Genomic DNA, 16,411 nt, shown 5'->3' on the forward strand with positions numbered 1-16,411 from the left:
GGAGATGAAGAAAGGGGAACCCTCTTGCACTGTTGGTAGGAATGCAAACTGGTATAGCCACTCTGGAAAACAGTATGGAGGTTCCTTAAAAAGTTAAAGATAGAACTATCTACTATCCAGCAATTGCACTATTAAGTATTTACCCAAAGAATATAAAAATACTAATTCTAAGGGATACATGCACACAGATTATCAACCAATAGCCGAATTATGGAAAGAGTCCAAATGTCCATTGACTGTTGAATGGGTAAAAAAAAAAAAAAAAAAAAAGATGTGGTGTGTGAACACAACACACCCACACCCCCCCCCACACACACACAGAGAGAGAGAGAGAGGAGCATTACTCGGCCATGAAAAAGAATGAATTCCTGCCATTTGCAATGACATGGATAGAACTAGAGAATATTGCTAAGCAATATAAGTCAGAAGGGGTGCCTGGGTAGCTCAGTCAGTTAAACATATGCCTTCAGTTCAGGTCAAAATCCCAGGGTCCTAGGATCGAGCCCCATATTGGGTTTCCCGCTGAGTGAGAAGCCTGCTTCTCCCTCTCCCTCTGCTGCTGCCTTTGGCTTGTACTCTCTCACATAAATAAATAAAATATTTTTAAAATAAGAGAAAGACAAATATCATACGAATTCACTCATATGTGGAATTTAGGAAACAAATGATAATAGGGGAAAAAAAGAATGAGGAAAACCAAGAAACAGACTCTTAGCTGTACAGAACAAATTGAGGGTTACCAGTAAGGGTGGGTGGGGGGTTAAGCAGGTGATGGGGATTAAGGAGTTTACTTGTTATGAAGAGCACTGGGCGTTATATGTAAGGGTTGAATCAGGAAATTGTACTCCTGAAGCTAATATCACATTGTATGTTAACTGGAAATTTTTTAGGACTTAAAAAGAGATAAAATATATTTTAAAACTCTAACTTATTGCAATTTTAATAAATAAATATTTGGCCTAGAAATGTCTTTCAGAATTTTTAAATTTTATGTCCATTTTTCATAGCATCTTTTTGGTTTTAATAGCTAATATGGTAATTTAGAAAATAGCTTTATTTTATTTTTTAAGGCACAGCTGTTAACTATTAATATCAAAAATGTATTATAGAACATTTAAATATATCTTTAACTTCTATCCTACAAAATAAGTTTTTTTAGGTATTCTACCATTTTCAGACACTAAAATTGAACTAACCTCAGTATTCTTTAACTTCTGTAGTTCACTTTCCAGCCCTAATTTCTCCTCTAATAACACTTGAAAGTTACTTTCCATTTGTTTGTATTTCTAAAAGCAAATATTATAATTTTAGTAACAATGAAAAGCATACATTTCAATATAGACAAATTATTGGGACACTTAATTATTAAAGTCTTCATTAACTCGTGAAAATAATGAACCATTGGTATTAATCTGCATTATGAATGATAATTGGGGCTCAAAGAGGCAAACAAACTAGAAGTAACAATGAATAGAAATTTAGAAGACTATGGGGTATTAAAGTTCAATATTTCATAAATGAAGTGTTTTTGAGTGATAATAAAGTCTAGTAAAATCAAAAAAAGACAAAGCTTCCCAGCTCACATATGCATAGAAATCTCTTAAATAAACTGAAGAAGTACTGAATCTTTAAGATTATGCATCCTGATAATTTCTAGAGTCTAACATTATCAAGGGCAAAGTATATTTTCAAACAGAGTGCTATACTTACAGCTTCTAACAAACTTTGATCACTCACAGCTCTGAAAAACAAACCAAAAATATCTATAATGTATTATCCTTTTACATTTATATTTTTACTATGTAACATACTTATATATTTTCTTTGAAAAAAAAGGTAATATAATAAAGGTTAAAGTACAGTTTGACTACCATTCCAAAAAATCCGATCCTATCTCTAGAGATTATCAGATTTTTGTGTATCTTTTCAGAACTTGTTTCATGTATTCATAAAATGCTACACATACCTATTTAATTACATAATTTTTGTTAGTGGGTCAGGTGACTGTTTTGCTTTCTTTTTGCACATAAATGACATCAATGTATACATTGCCCTAAACTTATTTTCACTTAATACAACATCTAAGATCTACATATATTAGTAATACAGGCATATTTCACTCCTTTTAAATACCACTTCTTGTTCCATAGCAGGATTTGGCAAAGTTTTTATATTAAGAGCCAGATAGGAAATATTTTAGACTTTGTAGGTCAGATGATCAGTCAACTACCCCAACTCAGCAAAAACAGCCATAGATGATAGGTAAATGAATGGGTCTAACTAGATTTGACTCATGGGCTGCAGTTTGTTGAACACTGTTCTAAGGTGTGGGTAAACTATAGATTTTTTTTGACAAATGATTTATTTATTATAATTCAGATTTTTAAGCTTTAAGATACAATTAACATACCATCAAACTATAGATTCACCAAGTTGAGCATCTATTTTCACTAATTTTAGAACATTTAATGACCTCAAAAAGAAACTCTGTACCCATTAACAGTCACTCCTCATTCTTCCCAGCACTGCCTCAACACTGGCAGACAATAATCGACTTTCTGTCTCTAGAGATTTGACTATCTGGATATTTCATTTAAATAAAAATATATAGTATATGGTCTTTTGAAACTTGTTTCTTACATTTAGTATAATGCTTTCAAGGTTCATCCATGTTGTAGCATATATCAGTGATGTGTTCCTTTTTACTACCAAATACTATTCCACTGGATAGGTGTATATATTTTATTTATTCTTTCACCAGTTTGTGGGCACTTAAATTGTTTTCACTTTGGGGCTATTATGAATAATGCTACTATGAATATCCATGTACAAGTTTTTGCTTATATATGTTTTCAATCACTCAGGTATAAACATAGGAATAGAATTCTGGGTTTCAGTATATATAGAATATACTGAGTTTGTATTTAACATTTTGAAGAACTGACAAACTGGTTTCCATAGCAGACAGACCACTTCAATTCCACCAGTAATGTACGAGGGTCCCAACTCCTCCACATCCTTGCCAACAATTGTTACAGTCGTCTTTTTTTCCTTATAGCCATCCTAAGGGGTGTGAAGTAGTACATCACTGCAGTGTTGATTTGAAAGTGCCTAATGACAATGATGTTAAACATCATTTCATGTGCTTATTGACCATTGATATATCTTGCTTCAGAAAATGTATAATCAGATTATTTGCCCATTTTTAATTTGGGTTATTTATCTTATTATTAAAGCATAAGTGTTTATATATTCTGGATACAAGTCCCTTATCAAAAATATGATTTGTGAATAGTTTTTGCAATCTGAGTTACCTTTTCACACTCTTGATGTATCATATGTAGTACAAAATTTTTTAATTTTATGAAAGTCAACTTATCTATTTTTTCTTTTGTTGGTTGTGCTTTTGGTGTCCTATTTAAGACGCCATTACCCTACTCAAGGCCACAAAGATTTATTCCTACATTTCTTCTAAAAGGCTTATAGTTTTAGCTCTTGAATTTAGGTTTCTGGTAATTTTTGAGTTAGTTCTAGTGGATGGCATAAAGAAAGGATGCAACTTCATTCTTTCACGTATGGATATCCCAGTCCAAGTATCCAAGTATCAGTTATTAAAAAGACTACTCTTTCCACAGATGATATATCTAATAAAAGGTTAATACCCAAAATATATAAAGAAATTACAGAAGTCAACAACAAGAAAAAACAAAGTCTGATTTTTAAATGGGCAAAAGAGAGAATAAACATTTTTCCAAAGACCATACACATGGCAAACAGACAAATGAAAAATACTCAATAATACTAATTGTTGGGGAAACGCAAATCAAAACCACAGTAAGATATCATCTCCAACCTCCTATAATTAGGCTAAAATTAAAAAAACAAGAATCTCTGTCAAATAAATAAATATAATCGTTAAAAAATCAATTTTCAGCATAACAGTATATGCTGAAAATAATTTAATTTTAAAAAAATCAATTAACCATGAATTTAAGGGTTTCTGGACATTCAATTTTATCCCACTGATGTATATAGGTCTAACCTTATGCCAGTACTACATTGTCTTGATTACTACAACCTTGTATTAAGTTTTAACATTAGTTAAATGTAAAAAATAATTAAAATAATAATGAAATTAATTAAACTTGAGTCCTCCAACTTTGTTCTTCTTAAGATTTCTTTGGCTATTCTGGATTCCTTGCATTTCTACATGAATTTTAGGATCAGCTTGTCAGTTCACCAAAAAGAAAGCAGAGATTTTGATATAGATTGCATTGAATCTGTAGATCAATTTGCAGAGCACTGCCATTTTAAGATTATTAAATCTAACAGCCCATGAAAATGGAATGTCTATCCATTTAATTAGGTCTTCTTTAAGTTCTTTAAATGTTTTGCAGTTTCCATTGCAAAAGAAGTCTTACACTTCTTTTGTTAAATTCTTTCTTCTTGTCTGCAATGCTATTTTAAATGGAGTTGTTTTCTTTCATTTGTGGAATGTTGATCACCATATATTAGTTTCCTAAGACTGCTGTTTCAAAGTCTCACAATCTGGGTAACTTAAAGCAACAAAAATTTATATTCTTACAGTTCTAGAGACCATATATCTAAAATATAGTTGTTAGGATCATGCTCCCTCTGAAACTTCTAAAGGAAAATCCCTGTTATTCCTCTTCTAGTTTCTAGCAATCCCTGGTACTCTTTGGATTGTAGTAGCATAAACCCAACCTCTGCCTCCATAATCTCTTTCCTCTTTGGGTACTGTCTTCTCCAGTTATTACAAGGATACCAGTCATTTTGGAATAAGGGCCAATCCTATCCCACTATGACCTCCTCTTAATTAATTTTATCTATAATGACCCTATTTGAAAATAACTTCATTATGAGATACTAGGAGTTAGAGCTTCAACATAACTCTTTGGGGGACACAATTTAACCTGTGACAGTTAGTGCATAGAAACATAATTGATTTTTATTTATAAATCTTGTATGCTGCAAAATGTGAGTTCACTTATTTCTTCATATAGATTTTAGTGGATCCCTTAAGATTTTCTATACACAAGATCATTACAACTACAAAAAGAAGTATAGTTTTACTTCTAACTCTCCAATATGAACACCTTTCATTCCTTTTCTTCTCTAGTTGCCCTGGCTAGAACCTGTACTACAATGGTGAATAGATGTGGTAAGAATGTCCTGTTTTCTTCCTGATCTTAGAATGTCACCATTAAGCATAGTGTTAACTATGAGTTTTCATAGATAGCTTTTATCAGATTAAGGAAGCTCCCTTCTGTTCCTAGGTTGTGAAGTATTTTTATCATAAAACGCTAGGATTTTGTCAAGTGCTTTTACTTTGTCTAGTAAGCTGATCATGTGATTTTTTTGGTCCTTCATTCAATCAGTACTGTGTATTACATTAATTGATATTTGCATTTTAAACCAACCTTGCATTCCTTGGATAATTTCGCTTGCTTGTGTATAACCCAGTTTATATATTGCTAGATTCAATTTGGTAATATTTTGGCATTTGTATTCATAACATATTAGTCTATAATTTTATTTTCTCGTGATATTTTTGTCTGATTTTGATATTAGAGATATTTAGTTCTGTGCATTTCAAACAATAAATTTTGTTGCAGTCCCTCTAACTGAACATGGAAAATCATGACCTAAACAAAAAATTTAACTGAAAAAAGTTTTTATTATGTAAAATTTTAAATCACTGCAAAGAAATGTAGCTAATCAAATTTTGAACTTTTTGAACAGTTTCATCATTACAGTTCTGAAGTTACTTATTTAAATTCAAGCAGGCAACATATAGTACATCATTAGTTTTAGATAGTGTCTAATAATTCATTGGTTGCATACTTAAGAGACTCTCAAGGCTTTTCTATCTCTCTGATGATTTCCCATTCAGTATTCCCTCTTCCCTTACAATTCTCTGCACTTTCTTACATTCCACATATGAGTGAAACCATATTGTCTTTCTCTGATTGACTTATTTCTCTCAACATTATACCTTCCAGTTCCATCCATGCTGATGTAAATGTTAGGTATGCATCTTTTCTGATGGCTGAGTAATATTCCACATCTACCTTATCCATTTATCTGTCAATGGACATCTTGGCTCTTTCCACATTTTGGTTATTATGGACATTTCTGCTATAAACACTGGGGTACAGGTACCCCTTTGGATCAATGCATTTGTATCTTTGGGGTAAATAACTAATAGTGCAATTCTGGGCCATAGGGTACCTCTATTTTTAACTTCTTGAGGCACCTCCATACTGTTTTCCAGAGTGGCTGTACCGGTTTGCATTCACACCAATGGCGTGAGAGAGTTCCCCTTTCTCTGCATCCTCACCAATACTTGCTGTTTCCTGTCTTGTTAATTTTAGCCATTTTGACTGGCATGAGGTGGTATCTCATTGTGGTTTTGATTTGTATTTCCCTGATGCCAAGTGAAATGCAGCATTTTTTCATGTGTCTGTTGACCATTTGGATGTCGTCTTTGAAGACGTCTGTTCATGTCTTCTGCCAATTTCTTGACTGGATTATTTGTTTTATGAGTGTTGAGTTTGATAGGTTCTTTATAGATCTTGGACACTAGCCCTTTATCTGATATGTCATTTGTTAATATCTTCTCCCATTCTGTAGGTTAACCTTTAGTTTTGCTGACTGTTTCCTTTGCTGTGCAGTTTTTACCTTGATTAAGTTCCAACACTCCAGTTTTGCTTTAGTTTCCCTTGCCTTTGGAGACATGTCTTGCAATAAGTTGCTGCAGCCAAGGTCAAAGAGGTTGCTGCCTGTGTTCTCCTCTAGGATTTTACGGATTCCTTTCTCATGTTTAGGTCTTTCATCCACTTTATCTTTGTGTATGGTATAAGAAAATGATCCAGTTTCTTTCTTCTACATGTGGCTGTCTATCTTTCCAAGCACCATTTATTAAAGAGACTATCCTTTTCCACTGGATATTCTTTCCTGCTTTGTCAAAGATTAGTTGACCATAGAGTTGAGAGTCCATTTCTTGCTTCTCTATTCCATTTCACTGATATATGTGTCTGTTTTTGTGCCAGTATCATAATGACTTGATGATCACAGCTTTGTAATACAGCTTGAAGTCTTTTTTTTTTAAGATTTTATTTCTTTATTTGACAGAGAAAGACAGAGTGAGAAAGGGAACACAAAAAGGGGGAGTGGGCGAGCAGGCTTCCCGTGGAGCCAGGAGCCCGATGCGGCACTAGACCCCAGAACCCTGGGATCATGACACTTAAAGACTGAGCCACCCAGGTACCCATAGCTTGAAGTCTTTTTTTTTTTTTTTTAAGATTTTTATTTATTTATTTGACAGAGAGAGATCACAAGTAGGCAGAGAGGCAGGCAGAGAGAGAGGAAGGGAAGCAGGCTCCCTGCTGAGCAGAGATCCTGATGCGGGGCTCGATCCCAGGACACCAGGATCATGAGCTGAGCCAAAGGCAGAGGCTTAACCCACTGAGCCACCCAGGCGCCCGAAGTCTTAATAAATTAAATTATTAATTTAAATAATTAAATTGTGATGCCACAACTTTGGTTTTCCTTTTCAATATTTTTCTAGCTATTTGGGGTTTTGGGTTTTGTTTTGGTTCGGTTCCATACAAATTTTAGGATTGCTTTTCCAGCTCTGTGAAAAATGCCGATTTTGATAGGGATTGCATTGAATGTGTAGATTGCTCTATGTAACGCAGACATTTTAACAAGATTTGTTCTTCCAATCCATGAGCATGGATGTTTTTCCATCTCTTTGTGCCTTCCTCAATTTCTTTCATAAGTGTTCTGTAGTTTTTAGAGTACAGATTGTTTAACTCTTTGGTTAGGTTTTATTCCTAGGTATCTTGCAGTTATTGGTACAATTGTAAGTGGGGTAGATTCCTTCTTTTTCTTCTGTCTCATTGTTGATGTATAGAAATGCAACTGATCTCTCTGCATTGATTTTATATCCTGCCATGTTACTGAATTCCTGTATGAGTTCTAGCAATTTTGGGGTGAAGTCTTTTGGATTTTCCACATAAAGAACCATATCATCTGCAGAGTGAGAGTTTAACTTCTTTGCCAATTTGAATGGGTTTTTTTGTTTTTTTTTTCTGAATGTTAAAGCTAGGACTTCTAGTACTATGTTGAACAAAAGAGGTGAGAGTGTGAGTCCCTGGGTGTATTTTGATCCGTTTGTTAGAGGACACTAAATCCCAAAATTGTAAAGAAAGTAAAATTTGTATACGTACAAAAATAAAATTGGATACAGTGAACAGAAGCCAAAAATGAAGGATATATCTATAAAATGTAAATGTAAAAATGAAAATTAAAAAAAAAAACTTAAAAACAAAAAGTTGATCAAATAAGAAATAAGTTAAAAAGGAAAAGTAAAAGAAAATTTTAAACTGAAAGACTAAAAAGACTCATGTAAAAAAGTCTACAATTCTATATACTATTGCCCTTAGTCAGGAATTTTTCAGTTCTGAGTGATCTATAAACTTGGTATTTGCCTGAGGATCCTTCTGGTCTTCTGTGGAAGGGGCCTGATTTATTGAGTCTCAGGTGTCTTTGCCTGAGTAGAGCTGAACAACCCCTTGCCAGGGGGCCAGGCTCAGTGTAAGCTGCTTTGGGTTGTTCTATGTGGGTTTTGTTCCCTGAAGGCTTTTTCTACCATTTTAGAGAATGGAAAAAAAGTAAAAAATGGCAACACCCCAATCTCCAGTCCTGGAGCTGAAAGATCCTGGCCCCCACTCTTCAGTGTACCCTCAGGGAAAGGCAGTCAATCCCTTTCCTGTAGGCCAAAGTCCCCAGACTCCTGTGGTGCACACCCACACCAGTCCTCCCAGAGGAGGGTGAGGTGTCTCACTTCCACTCTGCTGTTCACTGGAACCTCTTCAAGGAATATTTGCCCAATCATGCATGCACTCCCACTGCTTCTCTCAGCGGAAGGAGCTGGATTTCACAGTGGTTGTCACTTGTTGGGCCCCTGCTCTGACAGTAGTCACTGACTGTGCTGTGGTTTGCAGTTTATGGCAACTCCTAGTTGAGAAGTCACTGAGCAGCTTCCCTGCTCCAATGTTAAGGAACTCTGCCACATTTAAGCTCCCCCTTTCTTCTGTGATGCTGGGGATCCAGAGACCACACTGTACTACCTAGGATCCCACCCAGCTTTACCACCTGACCACCTTTCAGGCAGTCATTCCTCAGCAGACTTCTCAAAATTCCAATTTTGTGCTTCACTGCCATATCAGTTTCCGGTAGCCTAGTGACAGAGGTTCCCTCTCCCCATGATTTATCTTCCAATATATCCCCTCAGATTCACATCTCCACACCTCCTACCTTGCAAAAAGTAATCACTTTTATATTTGTAGAATCACAGCAATTCTTTTCTTACATCTCATGTTGAATTCACATGTGTTTAAAATGATTTGATAGCTATCTAGCTAATTCAAGGTACCAGATAAAACATTGGTGCCCTAATTTTTGGCCATCTTCCCTCCCTCCTACTTCTGAAGTTATTAGGGCTTAAAACTATACTAAGACTTTTGCCACACCCTATCTTTATTTTAACAGAATTTTCAAGGATGTAATTGTAACAAGTTTCATAAGGAGGCATCAAAGCAGGCTCTAAGTTCCCAGTATCACATGCCAAAGCAATGGGTGAGGCACTTAAAAAAAAGAACGCAACCAAAAAAGCGCACTAAAGCCTTTCACTGATATGGACAATATATAAGGATCAGGAAAGAAGACTTACAGTATTTCTCTGCAAAGAGCTACTGGGTGCCTTGAGCCATATACAGACCCTTAAGGGAGAGGAGGATATGCTTGCCCTGATCTCAAGCCTAGGGAGAGGCATTTTAAGTAGAATACTTGGAAAATTTGGTGTCTTCTGTAGTTATGGAGAAGGAAGCCAGCGAGAGTCAAGTAAAACTTTTCCTGTATAACTTACCCTTACTCCCTCTCTTCCCAAACACATGGAGAACAGAAACTACAACTAGTTAGCTAGAAAGGAGGTAATGAAAGAGAAAAACCAATTATAACTCCCAGCAGGTTCCAGCTGGTAAACTGGGTGGAAGGAAAAACAAAGAGAAGTCTTAACTTAGAATAAAAATTAAAATACTAACTGTAACATTTGACAGGGAATTTTAATTTCCCAATTAGGACAGTGCTTCTAAGTTAAATTGAATTATTATCTGAGAGTGATCAAAAAAGTCATGGTTTACTCTAGTTTTTATCCAGGAGCAAGGGTAAAATAAGCTTCAATTAACAAATATAAATGAATCGTAAGTGTCCAAATAAAAGTTTGTGACTTCAATCTACAAGACATGTTTTTTCAACATACAAGTTTTGTAACTAATTTAACCTTAGTCACCTGAAAGTCATCCACAGTGACTATTTAGGTACCTAATATAAGTGAAATCTTATAACAAAATAACTTTGTCTTCTTGTGATGGCTTATTTTACCTAGCATAAAAGCCTCAAGGTTCCATCATATCGTACCATATGACGGAATTTCTTTCCTTTTTAAGACTAAATAATATTCCATTGTATGTATATATCATATTTTCTTTATCTATTTATCTGTTTTCAGACACTTGGTTTGCTTTCACCCTTTGCTACTGTAAATAGGGTTACCGTGAACATGGGTATATAAAATCTTTGAGACCCTGATTTCAGTTTTGCAGGGTTTTTAACCAGAAATGAAATTAGTGGATCATACAGTAATAACATTTTTAATTTTCTGAGAAACTTAAGTACTGTTTTCCATTATGGCTATAAAATTTCATATTCTGCCTGATTATAATTTTAAAATTACACATATCATAAAAATTGACATAAGAACACTAAATTTTTTAACAGTGCTCTTATTTATGCTTTTAATTTTTCTAAAATGAATGTCTACTCATTTTCATAATTAGGAAAAGGAATTATTTTAAAAGCTTACCTCTCCAACATATTTGACTGTTTTTCAAATATTTTCAACATGACATTCAATCGATTCATCAGTGAAAATGTAGTTTCTATCATGAAAAAAATGAATAAATTTAAGGGTATTACAAATGGCTAAAGTTATACCTCTAGGCTGATATAATTCACTGCTATATGTGTGAGAACTAGATGAACATAACAAGAAGACAGTGCTCAAGGAACAAATGCTTATAATAATTACCATTTTACTAAACTCCCATTATGTCACTATGCTACTTTACAATTCTCTTAATCCTCAAAATAACTCAAAAAGAAGATATTATCACCATTTTCAAATTTAAATAGAGTCTCAGAGAGATTCCATAATTTGATCAAAACTATACATCTAGTAAGTGACAAAACTAGACTGAGGTCAGTGTGTGTGATCTCCTCATTACATATAAGAGGACTCTAAGATGCTAAGAGAAAGGTTGCTGCCTCTAAGTCAATAAAGTCTATGGGAAGATGCTAACAATCCCATTAAGTTTTCCACCTGAATCAGATAACCCAAAAGGTTAACTAAAATGATACTTAAAAGGACATCAATATAGGGATGTCTGGGTGACTCTGTCTGTTAAGAGTCTGCGTTCAGCTCAGGTCATGATCTCAGAGTCCCAAACTGGACTCCTTTCTCAGGGGGAAGACTGCTTCTCCCTCTTCCTGTCACTCCCCTTGCTTGTACTCTCACTCTCTCTCTCTCGGCAAATAAAAAAATAAAATCTTTATTTTAAAAAAAGGAAAAGAAACCAACATAATGAGAATCCATAGTAATCAATAAACTCTCAGGGTAATAACACAAGACTCTTCAATCTTATCGTACAGAAAGTATTTAAAAGAAGACAAACTTCACTAAGTTTGCTGCTAGATAAACCAAACATGAAATGGACAAGGGTAATGTTAAATAACATGGATGCAGTCAAAAGTTTCTATATATCAACTGTATTTTTTTCTATTCCACATGTCAAAATAGTGGTGTAGAGAAATATAACAAATTTTAGGTGCTGAGAAGAGAAAGGAAGCAGACAGCAATCAGTTGGACTTAAAGAATGGAGACTTTATTAGAAAGAAACAGGCATCTGTTGATGGACAGATGAATGGATCAAGAAGATGTGCTATATATACACAATGGAATACTATGCAGCCATCAAAAGAAATGAAATCTTGCCATTTGCGACAACATGGATGGAACTAGAGCGTATCATGCTTAGCGAAATAAGTCAAGCAGAGAAAGACAACTATCATATGATCTCCCTGATATGAGGAAGTGGTGATGCAACATGGGGGCTTAAGTGGGTAGGAGAAGAATCAATGAAACAAGATGGGATTGGGAGAGAGACAAACCATAAGTGACTCTTAATCTCACAAAACAAACTGAGGGTTGCTGGGGGGAGGGGGTTTGGGAGAAGGGGGTGGGATTATGGACATTGGGGAGGGTATGTGCTTTGGTGAGTGCTGTGAAGTATGTAAACCTGGTGATTCACAGACCTGTACCCCTGGGGATAAAAATATATGTTTATAAAAAATTAAAAAATTTTAAAAAAAGAAATAAACAGGCAAAATCATAAGTAAAGACAGGAAAAGTATAAATGTGCAACATATATCAAAGGAACCAAATAAGACAAGTATACATCATCTCATGGGTCGTAAGATCAAGCCCTGAGTTGAGCTCCCTGGGCAGAGGGGAGTCTGCTTGAGATTTTCTCTCTCTCCCTCTTCCCTCTCCCCTCACTCATGCTCTCCTTCCCTCTCTCAAATTAATAAAATCTTTTTAAAAATAAAATAAGTATATAAAGAAACCAAGTAAACCAGAGGCTTTGCTTTAGGAGGGTCAATACTCCTTAAACATTCAAATGTATATTAAAAGTCAGCTTTAGAAAAGTCAAATTAAGAACTTTTTATAGGCAAGAGAAAATATTTAAAATGCATAAAATATGAGGCTCCTGGGCGGCTTAGTTAAGTGTCTGCCTTCGGCTCAGATCATGATCTTGGGATCCTGGGATGGAGCCCTGCATCAGGGCCCCCACTCAGAGGGAAGTCTGTTTCTCCCTCTCCCCCCAAGATCACACTCTTTCTCAAATAATTAGTCTATAAATAAATAAGTAAATAAAATATTACACCATATCATTTTAGGATTAATTTGAACATACCATAGGGCATGATTTAAAATTATGCCTTGGATTTGGTAAAGGATTACAAAGAACATCCACTGTTATTTCTGCCATAATTTTATTTATTTATTTATTTGTTTGTTTATTTGTTCTTTTAATGATTTATTTATTTGACAGAGAGAGATCACAAGTAGGCAGAGAGGCAGGCGTGGTGGGGGGGAAGCAGGCACATATAGGTAAATATGACACATATAAGTAGGTAGAGATAGATAGGTAAAGCTGACACCTATAAATATAGCTAGAAACAAGAAAGAAACACAGGTGCTACCAATTATCAGCCACAGAGTCTGAGTCTCTATGGTTTCCTGTGACCTGCTCCACAGAAGACCTCGGCAGCTTTCATCACAGAAGAAACCAATGGCCAGCACAGCCACTGAGAACTCTCTGCAAATTTCACTGGGTTTTGTCCCACAGGTATCTGCACTGGCTGATGCCAGTTGCCTGAGTCCCTTACCAATCCCCACCACACACGTGCACGTGTGCACACACACACATACTATACCACCACTAGAGGCCAAGAACCACACCAGCAGCCAGCCCAAGACTCTGGCTGTGCAAGTGCAACACCAGCCTATATCCCCATAGCTAACACTCACTGCCATGGCCTCACTCAGGGCTAACCCCTCCAGTTGTACACCTGCATGCTTCCATCTCAACCCATCACTAGCTTCTACTGCCATGTGCATGCCCAGAGGGAGACTGGTCTGTCACAGAAGAGTGCTTCCAGGAGTCAGATCCCCACAGCTGTTTCCAGGCCCAGAGCTGGCCCCTGTCTTCTGTCATTGTCCGGCACCACTGTGCTCACTTGTAGCTAGCCCCTCCAACTGTACACCTGCACAGCCCCAGCCCATTATCAGCTTCCACAGCTGTGTGCCTGTAGCAAAACCCAGAAGCCACAACAGCGCACACAGACAGCCAAGTTCCCCACGCTGTCTGTGTGCCCACAATTGTCCTCAGCCCTTGCTGTCTTCCCTGGGCCCCACCACTACGTATGTGTTTGCAGTTAGCCACTGCCACACACACACACACACACACCTGCTGCTGGCCTTCAGCCAAGAGTGCATGCACCAGCACTGGCCATACCACTGTCTGCCCTAGTCCCTTGTGGTTAGATCTGGAAACAATGCTGAAGATCACAACAGCCTCTGACATCTCTGTAGACATCTATAATGTTTGCCAAGGACCATGCAGTTGTTGATGTTGTGGATTGCAACAGCCTGAGCCAACAACTCAAAATACCTCCAGACTAGTTCTGCCACATGCCCCCCATACTTGACACCAGAGCATAGGGCCATTACATACTCCATCATCCCCCCACCTGCAGCTGAAGATCTTTCCTTACTGAAATCAGTCTATAAAGCCTAAAAGAGACAACTGCTTCTTAAATGTGCAGACAACTATGTAATGATACAGAGATCACAGAGAATCAGGGAAACATGACCCCACTAAAGGAATACAACAAATCTACAGTAACTGGCTCCAAAGAAATAAAAATACAGGACTTGCCCAACAAAGAATTCAATATAATTCTTCTGAAGATGCTCAGAGACTTATAAGAAAACACAGATAAACAATTTCATGACATAGGGAAATAATACAAGAGAAAATGAGAAGGTAAACAAAGAGAAATCATTTAAAAATAGAAGTTTTGGCACTGAAGAACACAAGGAAAACACAATGAAATAAACAACAACAAAAAAAAGTGGGACTACATCAAACTAAAAAGTTTCCGCACAACAAATGACAACATCAACACAATAAAAAGGCATGCTATGGAATGGGGAAAATACTTGCAAACCATGTATCTGATAAATTAATATCCAAGTATATATTTTTTAAAACCAATTAAAAATGGACAGAGGACCTGAATAGACATTTTTCCGAAGAAGGCATACAAACAACCAACAGATACATGAAAATGTGCTCAACAACAATAACTATCAGGGAAATGTAAATCAAAACAACTATAAGATACCATCTCATACCTGTTAGAATGGCTATTCTCTAAAAGACAAGAGGTAACATTTATTGATGAGGTGTGGAGAAAAAGAAACTATTGCTGGGAATTGCACTATTGCACTATTGCTGGGAATGTAAAGTGGCACTGCCACTGTGGAAAACAGTATGGAGTTTCCTCAAAAAATTAAAAATAGGACTACTGTATGATCCAGCAATCCCACTTCTGGGTATATATCCAAAGAAAATTAAGTCACTGTCTCAAGGAGATAGCTACTCTCCCACATCCACTGCAACATTATTTGCAATACAAAAGCCAAGACATAGAAACAATCTAAAAAATGATGAAAATATGATTGATACACACATACACATATATAAATGTATATGTATATGTATATACATATACATATTCATACATACACAATGGAGTATTATTCAGCCATAGAAAAGAAATCCTCCTATTTGTGACAACACAGATGACATAGCGCTAAGTCAGAAAGAGAAAAACAAATTCTATGTGATGTCACATGTGGAATCTAACAATATTGAAAAAGAAACAGAGAGTAGAATGAGGGTTTCCCAGAGCTGTGGCACGGGGGAAATGGGGAGATGTTGGTCAAAGGGTACACGTTTTCAATTATAATATGAATAAGTTCTTGGAATCAAATGTACAACATGGTGACTATGATGAGTAGTACTATATTGTTTACTTGAAAGCTCCTCTAAGAGTAGAGCTTTAATGTCCTCACCATAACAACACCAATAACAAAATGGTAATTACTTGAGATACAAGATGAATAAACTTCCCTTAATGTAGTAGGCATTTTGCAACATATACAGATCAAATAATTTTGACCACCTTAAACTTACATATGCCAATTATATATCAACAAAGCTGCGAAAAAGGAGTTTAAGGACATGCACATTCATAACTTAAATAAAGAAAAGCTATTTTTCAAAGTGATTGACTGCGTGGTTCAGTCAATTAAGCATCTGCCTTCGGCTCAGGTCATGATCTCAGGCTCCTGAGACTGAGTCCCACATCAGGGTCTCCTCTCAGCACTCTCTCTCTCTCCCCTCTCCCCAACCTTCAAAAATAAATAATTTATTTTTAAAAAGTGATTGTGCCCTCCCTTGGTGTATATATGAGAAGTTCCTGTTAGTATATACTGTTGTTAACACTTACTATTGTCACACTTCTTAAAATTTTTGACTGAGAGTCTGAGAGGTATGAAACATTGTTCCATTGTGGTTAATTTGCAATTTCTTGATTATTCAGTCTTGCTAGCTACTTGGATTCCTTGCTTGGT

At 36.0% G+C, this 16,411-nt stretch overlaps 1 protein-coding gene across 1 annotated transcript in view; it reads right to left on the reverse strand.

Moving 5' to 3' along the window:
* CCDC7 (coiled-coil domain containing 7) overlaps nt 1-16,411 on the reverse strand; it is a 431,686-nt gene that overhangs the window by 338,581 nt on the left and 76,694 nt on the right. Inside the window, exons 11-13 of the mRNA XM_082742485.1 lie at nt 10,952-11,027; nt 1,711-1,741; nt 1,197-1,286 (exon numbers count right to left, since the gene is read on the reverse strand). Of these exons, the coding sequence (XP_082598611.1) occupies nt 1,197-1,286; nt 1,711-1,741; nt 10,952-11,027 (197 nt within the window). The remainder of the gene's footprint in view (nt 1-1,196; nt 1,287-1,710; nt 1,742-10,951; nt 11,028-16,411) is intronic.

The sequence above is a fragment of the Mustela nivalis genome, assembly GCF_964662115.1.
Source record: "Mustela nivalis genome assembly, chromosome: 7".
Taxonomy (NCBI): Eukaryota; Metazoa; Chordata; class Mammalia; order Carnivora; family Mustelidae; genus Mustela; species Mustela nivalis.